The sequence below is a fragment of the Bipolaris oryzae genome, assembly GCF_000523455.1.
Source record: "Bipolaris oryzae ATCC 44560 unplaced genomic scaffold scaffold_47, whole genome shotgun sequence".
Taxonomy (NCBI): domain Eukaryota; kingdom Fungi; phylum Ascomycota; class Dothideomycetes; order Pleosporales; family Pleosporaceae; genus Bipolaris; species Bipolaris oryzae.
The window spans coordinates 22,506-40,755 of NW_006911323.1; the positions used below are offsets into that span (position 1 = coordinate 22,506).

Below are 18,250 nucleotides of genomic sequence, written 5' to 3' on the forward strand. Positions count from 1 at the left end.
AGCCCAAACTTCTACCGCTTTTTTCCCTCGGTATTTGTAGTCAATAGGTTACAGAGAAGTCAATATCATGGAAGGCAGGAAGATTTTTGCGTAATACTCAGCTGCCAACCAGGACATGGGTTCACTTATACTATATGAAGAAATGAGATTTGAAGTTGACATTCCACGAGAAGTAGCTCTTTACGAGCGTAGTCGTTCGGAAGATATGGGATCCGCATGGCTAGCAGTACTTCAGCATTCTCGTATGGAAGCAACAAGCTTTCGATATTGCTTGGATATTGATCGGACCGATAGGTGTGATTCTTAGGCTGCTTATTGCTGACTGCATCGTCGATGAATTTCAGGAAGACTTGCCCGTGCGTCATACTCGAATGATCATCACACCGACCAGTAAGATGACACAATACTATTACTTGGAAGACCTTTAAGCAGGATCTCGTCAAGACTTCCAGAATTGAGCTTTCTGACCAATTATCATCCATAGTCTCACGATACTGTGCAGTGTAGAGTCTCGTCTTCTGAGCATGTTGTGAGAGTAGGTGATGATATAGTTGCGTATGAATGAGACGGAGGGTTCAAATACAGGTTCTCAGAACAGCTCAGTGGAGTAAAACGATAATATGGTGATATTAATCTGCTAGTCCCAAAAGAACCATGTCTTTCTGATGCATCCAGTATCATCTCCATATTTGATTTACTTCATTTGGGATTCTATCCACCCCGTCTTCAAAAAAAGCCTTGTTAGTCAGTCTCTTCACGGGCAGCTCTCTTGTCGGCTTCTTCGCGAGGAGCTCGCTTTTCGGTTCTATCATCGCTGAATTGAAGACCTCGTTTGTCGAATTCGGCCTGTGAGCCGGTTCCATCAGACTCAAGAAGAAAGCCTCGTTTTTCATGAGATGTAGTCGCCGAAGAATCAAGTCGTCGCGCATCTATGGCTGCCGCACGGACAATGACAGGGCCATACTCTTCTAAATAGTTTTGTTAGTCTCAGATGTTTGTAATATGGGAAAGACTGCAAGTATACCACGATCCACACTAGGGGTGGGTGCTGCCAGAGCAAATCCAACGATGATGGGCGTGACGAGAGCGGAGAAACGCATTGTCAGATGAGATGAATAATGTGTAGTAGATGGAGAAGTCTTTAACCAAAGGTTAAAGATCTTAGCTAGTGGCCTCCTCCCTCTTATAGTGTCGGCTTCCTTACACAGTGGGGGTGGGAAAAGACGCAGCTTACCCAAGGACAAGGTTCACGTCTATCGCAAACATCTAGTCGGCAAAGGTGTCGCAAGTAGTTTGCGACATACGTAGTACATGCATAATTGGCCGAAATTTTATGAACACACAGACGTTTGTATGTAGCTACTGTAGTTACATGGGACTTACGGATGATGCGGGACTCGGCACATGTAGTAGGATCATCGGATATAGTCTTTGGCTTTCTCCAAGCTGCCCTGCATGCTCTCTGATAAGCATGTGTATTAGACATTTTCTAGAGCTTATCAGCCCGCTGCGTATGTAATCCATGTTTTTTTTAAATATATTATTCAATATAAATCCTTCATCACTCTGTGATTGATCCAACTCGAGCACTGGCATTCTTATACATAGGTTTGTTCTTCTCATACTTTGAGATTGGACGCAATATACGTGATAAGAGCAGATAAAACGATGTGAAATGATAGCTGACTACCGAGACAGACTACACAAACACCCTATTAACTAACGAGCAAGAAAGCTACAAAGGTTTATGCTAGTAGAAAAAATGACTGAAAAGCGTCCAATAGATGCAAGCTTGGCAATTGCCATGAACATGGAAGTTAGAAGTGGTGACAGCTACTTGACACAAGGAAGCTCTGGTGTTGTCCACAGGGTTGGTCTAGTAAGCACTACATGCCAGGATACTAGAGATGACCGTCTTGGGTTAGTGTCCCAGTCACGTGATGGAGACTAAGATACATGTTAATACAACCACAACTACAAGAACAACCAAAACCGAACGGAAACCAGGACAAAGTAGCTGAAGCGGCCAGCGAATGCCGGATAGATATTGAAGGGATCGAGGCATTTACGGGGTTATCGCCTCAAGATGTAGCAAAGGACGATAAGAGCCACGGTATACCCCTCATCCGCTCCCTGTTAAGGCTGTCGGTAGTATGCTAAGACTAGGGGACGATTGCTTTATACCCGACGATATCATAGGTAGGTAACGGAGGGCGACTTGCAACCAAGTTCAAGTCGCATAGTCTAGTGATAGGCTGAGGTTCGATTGACTAGTGTCAAGGCAGGTTTGGTGGAGCTTGTTCCTGACTACGGCACGGGGGTGGATCTGCAGGCCGCGTAAGTATAACGATAGAAGTCGGGCATTCTAGTGGGCGCGATGCAAGATGCGACGAGTTCATGCAGTCGATGATATGCGACGTGTAGGCCTATGAATGGTCAGCAAGAGACTGAGAGGGTGGTTTGCTTCTCTCCAGCTGTTAGGTAGCTGTCCGTGTGTCTGCAGCACGGCCATGACTATGACTAGCATGACGACAGTTTTGGTCGAGCTGCATGCTCTTCTGTCTACTTAGTGCCGCCATCCATTCACCCACAACGTCGCTTGCTCCACCCTCTGGGCATCACACATTCACCCAACTCGCTCTGCTCTGGCTGTTAGAGTCTTGTCGCCCGCACCGCGCACTGATCAATCCCGGCCCCTGAGCCGCATCTGCGCCGCATGGAAAACGCTGGGCCGGAAAGCCTGCCAGCCGGGAGTCCGCAGCCAAAAAAGCTGCCCGCACCTTCAACCCCGACGTCGTCAGTCCGGCGCAAGATGGCTTCCCATGGCCCTTCGCCCGCCTCCAAAGACGCCGCCGCTTCTCGGAAGCCTACCGTCTCGAGCACTACTACTACTACTGCCACGACAGGTACTGCTCGCCGCCCGCCAGCTCCAGCTCACACCACCGCGACGCGCACCTCGACGAGCGCCGTCAAGCCCCCCGCAGCCTCGACCGCCCGCACCAGCGCCGTAGGAGGATCCAGCCTCAGCAAGCCCCCTACGCGTCCAGCCCCCAGTACTGCTGCGCGTAGGACAATTTCGTCGTCCAAAACAGCCTCGGACCAGGACCCAGAGTTGTCGTCAGTGACGTCGGGAGAGGAGAGCAAGAAGAAGCCACCATTGCGCAAGCCGTCTGTCGCGTCTACTACTGCTGCCGCTCGACCGTCCCCAGGAAAACCAGCATCCAGGCCCTCGCTCTCATCTTCTGCTGCGACTGCGACAGCTACCGCAAAGCGACCCCCGACAACGCGCGCTGCCGCAGATGCAGCAACAACCCGCGCCCCTCGTGCTTCTCTCGGTCCCTCCACCAGGCCGCCAAGCACACGCCCTACTGCTGCTGCTACTTCTACTGCCGCTGCACGCACGACAGCTGCTGGCCCAAAGGCGCTTGCAGGACAGGCCAAGAAGTTATCAGTCCCTGCCTCTGCCCCTCCCCCACAAGCAGCCTCTGAAGCCGAGGACACAGCAGAAGAAGCGTACGACTATCTCACCGCCATGCTCTCGTATAGTACATGCTAACCCCTTTACACAGAGAAAGCCTTGTTGCCTCCACTCATAGTCGCAATGCCGCCTCCGATGCCGAAGTCGAGGTGCGCAAATCTGCCCTTGGACCTGTCAAAGCCGCCCTGGCGAAATTCGGCGAGAGTTCACCCCGACCGGATACCGCGCCGACGGGCTCTGCCGAGATGGATGTGGAGATGAAAAGGCGGAGCGCCCAGATCATGCAGGACTTCTTCAAGGAAACCAGCCTTCGCGACAAGCTGCAGGAACAGTGCGACGACCTCAGTCGTGAGGTGGACAATCTACAACTGGAAAAAACCAAGCTACGGACCCAGCTGGCCGAGGCGCAGGCCGCCATCACTGAGAAGGACAAGCTTATTGCAAACAGCTCCAACGCTACCTCGTCTTCTGAGCAAAGTGCCCATGAGACTCTAGTCCAAGACATGGAGAAGAAGTTTGCCATAGAGACCAAGCAGCTCGAAGAACAGAGCCAGCAGCTCGAGGTGGAGAAGAAGGCAGCCCAGGAGCGAGAGGCCGCCGAAGCTGCCAAGGCACTCGAACTGCAGCAGGTGCTAGACGACTTGAATGCTGAGCTCGAGCAGCAGGGCCGCCAATGGGACGAGGAAAAGAAGAAACTAGTCGAGCAAGCCACCCAGATCGACGAGCTTACACAGGAAGTGGCGACGCTGAAGGATGAACGCGACAAGCTCTCGCAGGAACTCGACATTGCCAAGAAAACACTGGAAAATCTCGAAACCAAGTTTGCTGAGCTTGAGCAGAGCCAGGCGGACAATCTTCGTTCGCGCGATGCTAAGATTATCGAGCTTACCAAGACTGTCGATGAATACATGGCTCAGGTGACAAGCAGAGAGGAACAGCACAAGGAGGCTTTGCAAGAAGCACAACAATCTCTCGAGTCCAAAGCTTCCGAGCATTTGGCACTTGTCGAGCAACTACAGACTGAGCTACAAACCATTCATCAGCAACATACTGATGAACTGAATGCAAAGGAGCAGGTCATTGCCACACACGCCGAAACCCAGAAGCAACTTCAGGACGACCTCACCAAGCTACAACAGCGTGCAGATCAGACCTCCGCAGATCTTAAGAGCGAGCGTAATGAATACGCTGAACAACTGCAAGCCAAGATTGACGAGCTTCAGAAGACTACGGCCGATCAGCTGCGAGCAAAAGAAGAAGAGCTATCAGGACATGTCAAGTCTATTGAAGATCTTCAGGAGCAGATTGTGGCGCTTCAACAAGGGTCGACTGACGGTGCTCAGATTGCCGAGAAGCTTAACAAGGAAATTGAAGAGCTGAAAAATGCACATGATGCCGCCATCAAGATCAAGACGGGGGAAAACGACGAACTTGCCCAGAAGATAGATGCTTTGAACAATCAGCTTACCGCTCAGACTGCCGAAATGGAGCAAATTAAAGCGGAGGCTGCTGGCCTGCGAAGTACCATTGATACACTCGAGACGGCTTCACAGCAGCTTGACGCGCAACACGCCTCCGAGGTTGCGAAAATCCAGACTAGCTTGAACGAAGCGAACAAGAAAGCTGATGGTTATAAGTCTGAGCTCGATGCGCTACACGAGAGACACAAACAAGACTTGCGTGTCATTGGGGAAGATTACGAGCGCGAGATCGAATCCCTGAGGGCGGATCTGGAGGGAGACGCCACAAGACGATTGAACACTTTGCAGGCCCACTTCGATTCTCTTGTTGCTGAGAAGAATGGAAACTCCGAGCAACACGAGAAAGCACTTTCCGAGCGATCTCAAGAAATTGAGGCTCTCAAGCAGGAGATCAATGATCTTCGAGACAGCTCTACTTCTGCAACTCGCAACTGCGATGACGCTCTCGCGAAGCTCAAGCACACCGAAGATGAACTGACCGCTGTCAAAGAAGCCCACAGCATTTCGCAGGGATTGGTCGTGGATCTCCAAGCACGCATTGATACCATGAGCAAAGACCTTGCCACTAGCGGAGATCTGCAGGCCAAGCTGGATGCGTTACAAGAAGAGAAAGACGCCACGGCAGATGCTCACGTCAAGTCTCAGTCTATCATTGTTGACCTGCAAGCCCGCCACGACTCCTTGTTGGAAGAGAAGACACTCGCAGAGGATTCTCATGCTCGTGCCATCGAAGCCCTGAAGCAAGATTCCGAAAGCGAGTCAAAGCAGTTGCTTGCAGAGCTGCAATCAAAGTATGACACTCTCCTCCAGGAGAAGAAATCAGCCGAAGATGAGCACCGCTCTGCCGTTGAAAATTTGAAGCAAGAATCCGAAGGTAAATTAAGGCACTCCCTTGAGGAGCTCGAATCCAAGTACAATCTGCTGGCGGAGGAGAAGGGCGCAATGGAAACTGCGCACAAGGATGCTTTGGAGGCCTCTAAATCACAGTCGGAAAGCGCATCTAAGCAACTGCTGGACGACCTCCAAGCCAAATACGACTCACTGCTTGAAGAGAAGAGCACTATGGAAAACGCTCACTTGCAGACGCTACGAGCTTTGGAAGCTGATTCAGAGCAATCTACTAAGTTAGCTCTGGCTGAGCTTCAATCCAAGTACGACACACTGGTGCAAGAGAAGGCTGCTGCTGATCTCGAGCACGATCGTACTATCACAACGCTCAAGGAAGAGGCTGATACCACGTCAAAACAGCTCCTTGGCGAGCTACAAGACAAGTATGATAAGCTCCAGGTAGACTTGAAGACCACTTCGGAGGCTTTGAGTAATCTCCAGACGAGATACGATGTTATTACCCAAGAGAGAGGTAGCGATAACGAGGCCCAAAAGGCAGAAATTCAGAACCTTCAAAGCCAACGGGATGATCTATCTGCACGGCTCGCCGAACTTGAGAAATCTCATGCAGACAGCCTTGCTAAACAGCTGGCAGCCGAAGAAAGTCATGCCAAGGCGCTCGAAACTCAGCATGTAGAAATCGAGCAGAAATACGCAACCTTGCTGGAGATTATGCAGAACGACACGGAGCGATTGGAACAAGAAAGGGCAGCGGCACTTGCAGGCAAGCAAGCTGCGCTCAGTGAGCTCGCATCTCTAAAAGAGAAGTCTGGTTCGTCGGCGAACGCTGAAATTGCAAGCAAGTACGAAGCTCTACTGGCAGAGAAGGTCGCTGCCGACAAGGAACATGAGGATGCTATTATCTTGCTCAAAGACTCTCTAAAGGCAGATTACGAGCAGGCTCTATCCAAGTTGCAGTCGGAGTGCGATAAGTTGCAGCAAAAGATTGCCGAGACGGACCAAGCGCATAGTGATGCGATGGAGTTGTTGAAAGAGGAATTCAAAGCTGGCCATTCGAACGACATGCAGGCTCTGCGGCAGCAGCTCGAGGCTGTGCGGAAACAGCATCAAGATCTCAATGAGCAAAAGACATCGATGGACCATGCCCACGAGGAGGCCATTGCTGAGTTAATGGCAGGCATGGAGGCTAGCACGTCAGAAGCTTTGCGAGAACTTCGCAAGAAGTATGATGACCTTTCGTTGGAATTGGAAGAAGCGCAATTCAATCACTCTGCTGCACTTGAAGCCGCCAAAAAGGAAGCAGCCCAACAACGAGATATGTACTGGGACTCTCAGCTTCAGGAGAAGCTCAAGGCTGATGCTGCTGCCGAAAGCGCCAACATGCTAGCCCTTGGAGAAAAAATCCGCGCAATCGAACGTGAACGCGATGAAGCCATTAGGGCTGCTGAGGAAGCCGAAGACCGCATCGAAACCATGAAGGGTGAAGTCGTGCGCAAGCACCTGGCCCGTGTCGAACCGCTGGAGAAGCAGAACTTACAACTCCTCGATAAGATTGATCGCCTAGAAGCAATGCTTGCTGCCGGCGATAGAATTGCTCGTGCTGCTGCCAGCTTGGGTGAGAAGCGGGACATGATCACTTTGGCGGAAGAGGAAGAGGAGGAAGACAACGGCAGAGGCGCTGTGTCTGGTACTCAGCGCCACACAACCAACGGCACTAGTCCTGCAAGAGATGTTGTCGGTACTGTGAGTTGAACCCGAATCCCCGTACGTGGATTATCTGCTTTCTTGCCGCATACAAAGTCCAGAGAGCTAATACATTTCTAGCAGTTGGCGGCCATGCAAGAGACGTTAAGCCAGCTCGCTGAACTCAACAACGATGCGATTGCAGAAAGCACCAGGACAGCTCAACTGCTTATTACAGAGCAGGAAAAGCTGCACACTGGCCCAGACGAGCTTCCCCACCCCACCCACTTCCTGATGGACTTGATGGACTAAAGGTCTGGGAGCCGAGACATGATTGCGATCAACTGCACGAGGGATACGACACGGAATGCGTCTCTACACCACTATAAACTATTTATAATACTTTCCCATTACCCATGGCTCATATGCCGTTTAGTCTTTTGTTCTTTTGCCATATGGCTCTTATCATACCCAATACACTTGCGTCACGTTGTTTGACAAGTTTTAATGCATTGTTGTATCCAAACAATGATCGATTCTATAACTGTGTGCGATGTCTTTGTTGTTGGAAGCTCATATACTAAACAGTAGTCTGTGGTGAACAAGTAGCCCCATCCTCTTTGCCACTCATGTTTTTACATTGCTGGATATCCACCTAAATTAGATGGGTCACGCGATTGATGCACCCCTCTTTTGTCTCTTGTTCAAGACTTGTTATTCATCCGAACAAAGGCCGCGTGGCAATAGACTATACGCCAGACCCTCCCCCCTTTTTTCCTTAGGTGTTGAAGCAGGAGAGCACACAACCAAACCACTCAATCTTCATCACAAACTCATACGCACAAAGATCCCAAATGGGTGAAAAACACAGTCCTTTCTATACACACTGTGCTAAATAATATACAAAAAAGGCGCAGCTAAATGCTAATAAAATGAAAAGATAATGCATATGTACATGAATGCTCTGTTGTACTTTGTCGGTCCCCTGATCTCTTCACTCTCTTCTTCCTCACACCGATTTTTTTTTTCTTTAACCAGAAAGACACTGCGAGTAATAATCATTCTGCTTGACGCACTTCCAGCCGTCAGAGCAGGCAGTAGGACCCGTGTGTCCGATGCCACCGCAGCGCTCCCACTTTCCTGCTGTACCACCACCAGGGGCGCCAGCAGCTGGGCTGGAGGGCTTAGGAGCTTCGGCGGGTTTGGAGGGCTTAGGGGCCCCAGCAGGCTTGGATGGGGTAGCTGGGTTTGAAGGCTTGGAAGGCGCGGTGGGGATGGGCGTGGCGGACTCGACGGGGGAGGGTGTTGCGGCGGGTGCTGAAGCAACCGGGGCTGAAGCAACGGGGGCGCTGGGGGTGGCGGATGGAGTGGCTTCTGGGAGTTCAACCGGCGCAGAGGTAGGGAGAGCAGATGGGACGACGGGCGAAGCTGGTGTCTCAGGTACGGGAGTGGTGCTGTTGCCGGAGCCTGGGGTCACGGGGGTGCTGGGGGTGGTGCCGCTGAGCTTCATGATGCGGGCGGCCGCGGCCTCGGCGGCGACCATGATGATAGCTTGGGTGTTTCCGGTGGGGAGATCGGGGTGAATGGAAGCATCGACGACGAAGAGGTTGTCGGTTCCGTAGACCTTTGTGTTGGTGTCGACGACGACACCGGGCTCGCCCTTGGTGCCGATCTTAGCGGTGCCGACGTAGTGGCTTCCTGACTTGAATGACTTGATGAGGTCGGCGCTGGTGACGTTGGTGACGCCGGCAGGGGCGATGAGGGACAAGGTGGAGTTGGAGCTCTTGGACATGTTGATGAGACGGTCCATCATGAGGGTGATGGCTTCGGTGTCGACCTTGGAGGTCATGTGGGGCTTGGTGATAAAGGTGGTTGCGCCAGCGGCGTTGATACCGAGGCTACCGACAGACTTCAGGCCGTGGGTGATGTAGACCTTCATCTGGACAGTGTTGTCTTCGGGCGAGTTGCAAGTACCTTGGAAGAAGACTTCACTGCCATCGGATGTCTTGACGGAGGACCACCAGTTGAGGCGCTGACCAGACTCGGCAAGCATACCGGAGCCCTTGGCGAAGAGGTCAATGGTGGTCTGGTTGGGAGAGATGAGGGCCTTCTTGTCAGTGGCAACAAGAGGAGAGCTGGTCTTGAACTTGACGGTGAAGATTGGGTGGTCCTTGATCTCTGCTCCGACAGGGAGGTCAATCCAGTCAGCTTCGGCAGGGAGCTTGACGCCGGTGGTGCCGGTAGCAACAGTCTTGAGTTGTGCAGCGGGGCCAATGCCAGAGTTGAAAAGGATGCGAGGAGTCGACATGGCTCCGGCTGAAAGGACGACACGGCCGCCAGCCTTGACGTTGTAGATGACGCGCTTGCCATCGGCAGTCTGGACCTCGACACCAGAAACAGCAGAGCCCTCGCGGACAGCTCGGATAACGTTGGTGTTCATGATGAGCTTGAAGTTATCGAGCTTCTTGGCAAGAGGGAGGTAAGTTCGGACACTACCGGAGCGCATACCATTGGCAATGTTCCAAGTTGGGTGGCCAAAGACATCAACCTTGTTGTTGGGGTTCTTGATGAAGTCGGTCTGCTTCCATCCCTGGCTAGCAAAGAACTTGGACAGAACAGTGAAGGCACCGTCATCGTAGCGGACACCATCCTGGGAGCCGTAGGTCTGTCCAGGGTTGCGCTCGTACAGACGTTCAGCAGCAGCGGAGACATCGGCCCACTTCCAGCCAGTAGGCCACTTGTCGTCGAAGTCGCGCTCCTGGGGCTTGACGTACATCATGGCGTTGACAGCAGTGCCACCACCAAGGAGACATCCTGCCATGTCGGCAGTGTCGGTGCAGTAAGCAGGGCTACCGACATCGCTGAGGTAGTATCCGTATGCGGGCACATCATACATGGAGACAGAGCTGTTCCAAGAAAGCGTCTTGACATCGCCAGTAAAGGCATATGAAGGACCACCGCGCTCGATCAAGAGGACCGAAGCGCCGCTCTCTGCAAACCTCTGAGCGGCGATAATTCCAGCTGCACCACCTCCTGCAACGATGTAGTCGAATGTCTCATTTGCGACAACAGCAGTAGAGTTGCCGGAGATTGGGGTTGAAGGTAGTGGTGCAGGCGCAGTCGAGTTACCTCCAGGGGCAGGGGCCGTGGAGTTGCCGCCGCTTGGAGCACCTCCACTTGGAGCATCTCCGACAGCAAGGGCAGCCCATTTGGCGAAGTCGGCGCTCTTTGCATCGGACATCTTCAGACCAAAAGCGCCAAAGCCAGCGTCGTGGTAGTTGAGGCCAGCAGAAGCCGAGGTCGAATCGGTCAAGGCCTTGTCTGACCAGGCCCAGCCCATGACGTTGAGGGTCTCGGAGATGACAAGACCGAGAGAGGAGTCGTCACTCAGGCAATTGGAGCACAGGAAAGTGTATGAGAAGGCCTTGTCGGTGACAAATGTGCCATCGGGAATCGTCTTCATGGAGAAGTTACCAGTGACGACAGGCGGGCTGGTGTAACCATCGATTTGACGGAAAGACGAGAGGACCTTGCCCTCGTTGGGCCAAGCAACAACGAGGACGTTGCTTGTCATGGACTGACCCATGCTGAGACCAGCCCATCCGCCTCCATTGGTGATGGGTGCTTGGATCTGAGCAATGAAGTCGGTTGTTGGAGTCTCGGGGATAGCATAACCGAGTCTGTATCCAGTATCGCCAACGATACCTTGGAACTTGATGCCAGTCTTCTCATCCGTGAAGGCTGTAGAGGTCTGAGCCACAGCGCGTAGCGCGAAGAGGGCAGAGGTAAGAAAGAAGGAACGAGCCATTTTGGCAGTTGTGAGTGGGATATGAAAGAGAGTGTGAGTTTGTGTGGCTCTGCCGACAAGAAAGTGTGAAGCCGTCAAGGCTGTGTACAATGAGTGGAAAGCAACGTTCAAAGGAACGAGCAAAAAAAGGAAGAGCGAAAGAATGGTAAAGCGAGACTGCGCGTATACCGAACATGGATGTCGCGGTGTGCTTCTCTATATATGTAGGCCCGTATGCAATGCGGGCCAAGTCATGCTCAATCTGCCATATCCACGAGAGAAAACCACCTCCGACATAAGCCCCACCAAACAAGCCCGGAATGCAGCCTTACGCTCATGCAAAACAGTATTCTGGACTTTCGTGGTCCAGGATCATGGCTCACGGGCGGCGCTAGGGGTGCCATGATGGTTCCTGGCGCTTCCGCCATTGCGGGAGGTTAATTGCACAGCATACAAATGCAACCAGGGCCAGTGCACGATACAGCAATTACAGCAATGCCATTTGCTGGCTTGCTTGTTTCAACGCCCGTCCGGCATTTTTCTGACGTCGTCGGGGTGGAGTCTAGCTGTTTCGAAACGAGGTGCCGAGACACAGGCCAAGTCTGCTGGAAATTGCCTGTGGGCCGCCGCGAAAAAACACCATCTCGTACAGATTGCATGTGTTCGAGCATGCGCCCGCTTCATTGTTTGACTTGGTCGTTGCGAGAACCGGGCTGGATTGCAATCGACATTGCCAGAGTAGCCGAGAGGATATGAATAGTGAATATGAACGGAGCTCAGATGGAACGCGATCAAATCGTCATGATGCTGTTGTCCTCGCTCAACGGACAATCTCAGGGCTCTTCTTCGGAACGCAAACTCTGCCGAGACTAGAGATAGTCTAGACGGAAGATTCCATCGGAAAGGAGAAACGATTGGGAGCTGTTGGCGGAAGTGGGTGGTCGGGGTGTTGGTGATGGCCTGGATGAAGGGGTGATATCCGACGCCGTTTCACTCATGAACCTATCGCATAATCAGCCAGCCAGCTATTGATAGCTTCCCTGACTTGCATGGAGGATTGCTACCGAAAAAGATTAATATAATAAGTGGGAAGTTGTCTCAGGGTTGGGCTTATCGGGTTTCCATCGATGAAAAAACGATATCCTTCACGTCCATGATGGAGGGAACATGAGTCTGGATACATTGAGAGATGGGACCAGGGAGATTATGTACATATTGGGTAATGTCCTTTTTCTGGGGCATGTGGGGTCCACTAAACGCACGTCAGGGCGCCTTCGCAGGCATTGCCACATGGCCGCCATGCACATCACGTCTGTCAACCTGTCAACGAGGCTGCACCGGTATTCCGATGGCATAGCGACCGACGTCGAGTAGGCCGACTAATAAGATGACGGCGGATAAGAATATGCGGGGTAGAGTAGTAGGTGCATGAGGGGTGGCCTAGCACATCCTCGGCTCATGGTAGCGTATTTGGAGGTAAACTATCCCAGTACTACGCGCAACCTCTAGCATATCTGCCATCTTCATCCTGCACTTTTGAAAAGCATCATCAGTATCCTAGGATAGCTCAAGATGGCACCCAAGAATGAAACACCAGTCTACGTGCTGGGCGTGGGCCTTACCAAGTTCATCAAGCCCCGACAGACCCGAGCTTACCCGGAGATGGGCTACGAAGCTGGCGTCAAGGCCATGCTGGATGCGCAAATCAACTACGATGATGTCGAAACTGGAGTTGCCTGCTACTGCTATGGCGACACGACGAGTGGCCAGAGAATCTTCTACCAATTCGGTATGACCGGGTCAGATACTACAAGCATTCCCCTGGTATTAGCGCGATTGGAGTAACTGACTCGCAGTATAGCATCCCAATCTACAACACAAACAATGCATGTGCCACAGGCTCTACTGGCCTGCATCTTGCGCGTAGTCTGATCAAAAACGGGGCCATCGACTGCGCCCTCGTGATCGGATTCGAGCAGATGCAGCCAGGCTCCATCAAGTCCGTCTACAGCGATCGGCCCTCCCCGATGGGCCTGTCGATGCGCATGATGGCCGACACACGTGGGATCACAAACTCCCCACCCAATGCCCAGTACTTTGCCAACGCCGGCCTTGAGTACATGGAAAAATATGGCGCTGAAGCACGCGACTTTGCAGAAATAGCACGAATCAGCCATGAGCACAGCTCTCGAAACCCCTACGCCCAGTTCAGAGACGTCTACACGCTCGAGCAGATTGAAAAGTCGCCTATGATCCACTTCCCCTTAACGAAGCTGCAGTGTAGTCCTACCAGCGACGGCGCAGGCGCCGCTGTGCTCGTGAGCCAGAAATTTCTAGATGCCCGGCCGCATCTTAAGAGCCAGGCGATTCTCATTGCAGGCCAGGCACTCATGACGGACTCGCCGCAGCTGTACTCCAAATCCTCAATGGACCTCGTCGGCTACGACATGACGAAGCGCGCAGCGCAAGCCGCGCTGAAGGAGGCCGGTGTGAGTCCCAAGGACGTCAAAGTCGCCGAGCTCCACGACTGCTTCTCGGCCAACGAGCTCATTCTGCTTGAGGGTCTGGGGTTCAGTGAGCCGGGGAAGGCGCATATGATGGTGCGCAATGGCGACATTACGTATGGCGGTAAAGGTCCCATTATCAATCCCTCGGGAGGCCTCATCAGCAAGGGACATCCGCTTGGTGCAACGGGTCTCGCACAATGCGCAGAGCTGACATGGCAGCTGCGTGGCTGGGCTAACAACAGGCTTGCAGAGGGTGCAGATGTTGCGTTGCAGCACAATCTGGGTTTGGGTGGCGCCGTCGTTATTAATGTGTACAAGCGTGCTGATGAGAGCAAGAATGTCAAGATGAGCGACGAGGACGTTAAGCGTGTCAGTCAGTTTGCGTATAACCCGGCGGTAGAGGCGCGCTATGTTACCAAGGAGGAAGGCGACAAGGTGAGGAGCAAAGCTGCAGCTTCGGAATACGCGCTCGGTGATACACTGGAAAAGATTAAGAGTCGATTATGAGTTGGACCTGGATCTACACAATTATAGTGACTCGTGCATCTTTTCAAAGCATTTGTAATTAAAAAAAATAGTCTTATTTTGCAGGAATTGAATCCCAGACATCTGAATCTAAAATGAATTACAACATGGGAGAATCAATTCAAACAACACTCCCGCTAGAAAACAAGACTATCATCTACATTCATGATGGGTCTTCATAAAGGTCCCTGTTAAGGTCTTCTGAAAAGTCTTCTGAAGGGTCTTCTGCTTGCTCCAAAAACCGAGGATCGATGGTTTGAGGCCATTGTATATCCGTATAATTTGGATCATCCAACTCTGGGCACTCTTCAGAAAATGCTGTGTGCTGTGGCAACATCCCTTGCGTTGTGACCAAGTCTGAAATTTCAGTACTTTCTGACAGTCGACGATAATGGTGTGGCGAAGTGAGGGGACTGAGAAGCGAGCCTTCTATCGGATCATAAGCCGAAGATGAATTCGTTTGTGATGGGAAAGGCGTATGAGACGAGGGAGTGCCTAACCCAACACGACTTGATTGTCTACTCAAAAGAGGCGCACAGTAATTGATGCTGGGAGGTCTTGTCGGCTCATACTGTGTCGACCGGTGCTGTCCAGGCCAGTCATGTGGCAAGGTAGTGTTACTGGAGCCGAGAAAGTATTCACGAGGTTGAACAGGGGTGGAAACAAAGCTCTCTGGTACCGGTGTACTGTAGTCTTGGGGCGGTTCATGCAGATAATTGTCATTCGCCATGTCCACGACTGTCGCAGCTTCGTTGGCGATAGTTTGAATACGCCCCAGCTCACCATACAAGGCTATCTCCGCCAAGGCCCCAAAACGTTGCGCAGTATCGTGGAAAATTTGACTGAGGGGATAGCTCGCGCCATGATACAATGGTGGGCTCCCGCTGGGTTGGTGATTGTTGGTGAAACCTAGCGTGGTGCCGGTGGCAAGAACGCCGTCGGGATGATCGGTTATTACTGTATTGAGTAGGTTCAATAGGCCGATTGCGAACTGTGAGGCGGCGCGATGCGATTCATCTGGAATGGGATCTGTGGGAGGCAATCTGCCGTGGTCTGCTTCCCTCCCTGTGTATGCTTGCTGGTCTAAAAAAGCAGCCGATGTATCGCGTAACAAGGCTTGACATTCTTCCCATATTCTATGAGGCAACCAGTCATCCTCATCACAATCTGTCAAGCAGCCATCAGCAAAAGGATATCATCGTTGAAAATGGTAGACTTACAGGGGCTGGGAATCCTGGTAGCTCCAGGATAGCGTAACATGTACAGTCGCGCCCATTCTCTGACAATATCTCGACGCTGAGGACTGGATCTACATCTATTCGGATTGACGTGTAGATTGTAAAGAGATTTGTCGTCGAAATTCTGCTTGCATATGGAACACTGCCAAGCTCCTGGGCGGCCACGATGGTTAGTCCGGTTGAGATGGTGTCGAACTTGAGCCATGACTGTCTCATCACATCCACGGCAAGGTGGTGGCCCGAGATTGGGATACATGATATGATGCTTGTGATCGGGGCAGTCGACTTTTCTAGACAGTGTATCTTTTGTCCGGTTGCTTTTGGCAACTTTGAAAGTATCTTGCTCTCGACGACTGGATGTCGTCTTACCTTTGTCCCGATAGTGTAGGTTTGGCTTGGATGTATCAGTACCTCGAATATTGGACGCAGAACCTTCGTTCCTGGAACGACCAGGAGTTTCAATAGATACAGAAGGGTGACAGTGTAGCACAGCGTCGGTCATTCCTTGGTCGGCCGGATCGATCGAACCAGACTCGATAGCGCGAACAATGACGTTGATTTCTTCCAGGACTCTCATGTACACATGATATGAATCAGACCTGAGGACCGTTAGTATACAAAAGAACACATATTATTGGATCACATACTTTATATGTCTGAGGTACTGAACCATTCTCGTCAACAAGGTCAGGAACATATCACGAAGCCGGGCATACGTCTCATTGTCTAGTTGTGTATATATCCGACACAAGGCATCTCGGGTGGAACGAGGTACCTCATCTATGTCGATGGTGTAGTTGAAACGCGGTAGCGGTGCCGAAAACACATCCGCTTTCTTGTCCAGGCGAGACACAGCCCGGCGGCATGAGCCATTACCACTGGGATCGTGATGCAATTGTGGATGATGCTTACGCTCATGTTTGACACGAGCGTCTTGGCGCGCAAAGGTCCTAGAGCATCCATGAGCCGAACATATGAGCGGAGGCCTGGTTGCTTTGGAGTGTTTGTGTCTCGCATGGCGTGCAAGGTTTCCACGCCTGTACCGCCCTGTGAACTCAACGCCGCATTGACTACAACCCAAAGTATTCCCATCGATGACCGTGGATATAGATATGGTTGGGGCAACAGAGCTTGGAGAAGAAGTCGAAGATGAGTTTACTGGAGGGGGCAAAGATGGGCGTAGGGTCGGGGCTACTACATCGGTGTGGTAGTGCTGGCTGGGATATTCGTGGGTGGACATCGGCATGCAGTGCAAGTATGAAGGCGTGCACTCATCGACCTAGCTTTGGTGAGTATGATGCTAACCATGCTGCGGTCTTGACTTACCTCAGTGACGTAGGATGACTCCGACGCTGAATGTCTGGCGGTAGGACTGATAACTTCTCCATAGAGATGGGAATCATGAATGGCCGATGGATAGAGCGCACCCTCTTCTGGGGGAAGCGGGAGGACAGTTGCACTATCGTATCGCTGGTCGTAAATGGTGCGTGTGCGCCTGGACATCGTGTAGGATAGCAATAATGTCTACTGGTACTGATAATATGAGGGAAGTCTATGTGAAAAGGAGGGAGGTGGATACAAAGCAGACGAGGGGGGGGGAGTCCCTATCCTTTAAGCGTCTTCATGAGCGTGGGATAACGGGTGAGAGAAATCAGCCAGGGCACGAAGAAAATAGAGGGCGTAAGCTAGTAGGGTATAAATACTAGAAGCGTGTGATGCAGGGGCACGCCAGGGCACGCAAAGGTGTGCAGGTGGAGAGGTGGCCGTGACGACATAGAGGCCGGCAACTGTGCAAGTGTGCGTACGGTGGACATGAAGAATCAACAACCACGATGGAACACGGAAATTGGATCCTGCAAGCGGAGCCGGGGGAGATCTACGCGAAATGCAGAGCCGAAGGCGGAAGAGAGATGGGTGGGTAAGGGGGGGGGCGGCGGGAGGAGTCTAAGAGCAACGTGGCCCTGCTCCAGTATCGAAGCAGCTGCTTCAGCCATGGGCTTGCAACTAAGTGTGCTGATAAGTGTGCGGGGCACTAGGCCTTCTTGAAATGGCGTGGTGTTGATGCGTAAACTACGCTGCGCATGCAAGGCAGCCCCCAAGGCAGCATGCCAGGCACGACTGCGTCTTTGGCCCCGGCTAATATGGCATGTTGAAACACGACGTCGATAGCAGTGTTAGGAAGCAGATGGTAGGCACCAGGCCCATATACTGGATCCTTCCGACTGTCGTAAACCAAGTGGGTTGACATGACCGGAAGCAGCAGCGCTATCAGGCCGGGCAGGCCAGGCCGAGGGTGGATGACCCAGTACTGAAAGTTTCAGTTGTAATGGATAATGACAACGGTGTGTACAAAAAATGTTAAATGGTGTCATACTGATCGGCAGGCGTTGGACTCGCTTGGGCGTTGCAGCGCATGCAGTCAGAGCCGGCCTGTTGGAGAGATAAGCGAGAGAGGGAGAGGAATCGAGATTGGAAGAGGGAGGGAGGGGGGATCAGAGACTTGGTGGGACACAGCATTGAATTGTGGTCTCGGGGAAGGTGGGCTGGCGGGGCACTTCGGCAGCCTCCGCGCTGGAGGAGATAGTGGTGGCTGTTTGGCCGCAATAGGTGAGAGAGGGGCGGGGAGCGTGGGCGGTACTATGTGGTACAGGTGGTAGTGTACTCTATTCAGAATGGTTGCATGTAGCCGATGCCACTCAACT

At 52.2% G+C, this 18,250-nt stretch overlaps 5 protein-coding genes across 5 annotated transcripts; 1 reads left to right on the plus strand and 4 right to left on the minus strand.

The window, feature by feature from the left end:
• Window positions 1–741: 741 nt before the first annotated feature.
• COCMIDRAFT_25449 (uncharacterized protein) lies at window positions 742–1,486 on the minus strand (the record flags this gene model as incomplete). The annotated part of the gene is made up of 2 exons (XM_007688759.1): window positions 742–968; window positions 1,384–1,486. 2 exons carry the CDS (start codon window positions 1,484–1,486, stop codon window positions 742–744), a joined length of 330 nt encoding a protein of 109 aa, XP_007686949.1.
• A 7,035-nt stretch (window positions 1,487–8,521) lies between these two features.
• COCMIDRAFT_35852 (carbohydrate-binding module family 1 protein) lies at window positions 8,522–11,299 on the minus strand (the record flags this gene model as incomplete). Its single annotated transcript, XM_007688773.1, has 1 exon — window positions 8,522–11,299. The coding sequence occupies one exon, from the start codon at window positions 11,297–11,299 to the stop codon at window positions 8,522–8,524; it is 2,778 nt and encodes a 925-aa protein (XP_007686963.1).
• Window positions 11,300–12,850: 1,551 nt separating this feature from the next.
• Window positions 12,851–14,292, plus strand: COCMIDRAFT_35853 (uncharacterized protein; the record flags this gene model as incomplete). Its single annotated transcript, XM_007688774.1, has 2 exons — window positions 12,851–13,077; window positions 13,140–14,292. The coding sequence occupies 2 exons, from the start codon at window positions 12,851–12,853 to the stop codon at window positions 14,290–14,292; spliced, it is 1,380 nt and encodes a 459-aa protein (XP_007686964.1).
• Window positions 14,293–15,480: 1,188 nt separating this feature from the next.
• COCMIDRAFT_35854 (uncharacterized protein) lies at window positions 15,481–16,125 on the minus strand (the record flags this gene model as incomplete). Its single annotated transcript, XM_007688775.1, has 1 exon — window positions 15,481–16,125. One exon carries the CDS (start codon window positions 16,123–16,125, stop codon window positions 15,481–15,483), a length of 645 nt encoding a protein of 214 aa, XP_007686965.1.
• Window positions 16,126–16,542: 417 nt separating this feature from the next.
• Window positions 16,543–17,051, minus strand: COCMIDRAFT_53779 (uncharacterized protein; the record flags this gene model as incomplete). The annotated part of the gene is made up of 2 exons (XM_007688788.1): window positions 16,543–16,827; window positions 16,875–17,051. Coding segments are annotated over 2 exons (462 nt in total), but the record flags the coding sequence as incomplete, so codon positions are not given.
• Between the last annotated feature and the right edge of the window lie 1,199 nt (window positions 17,052–18,250).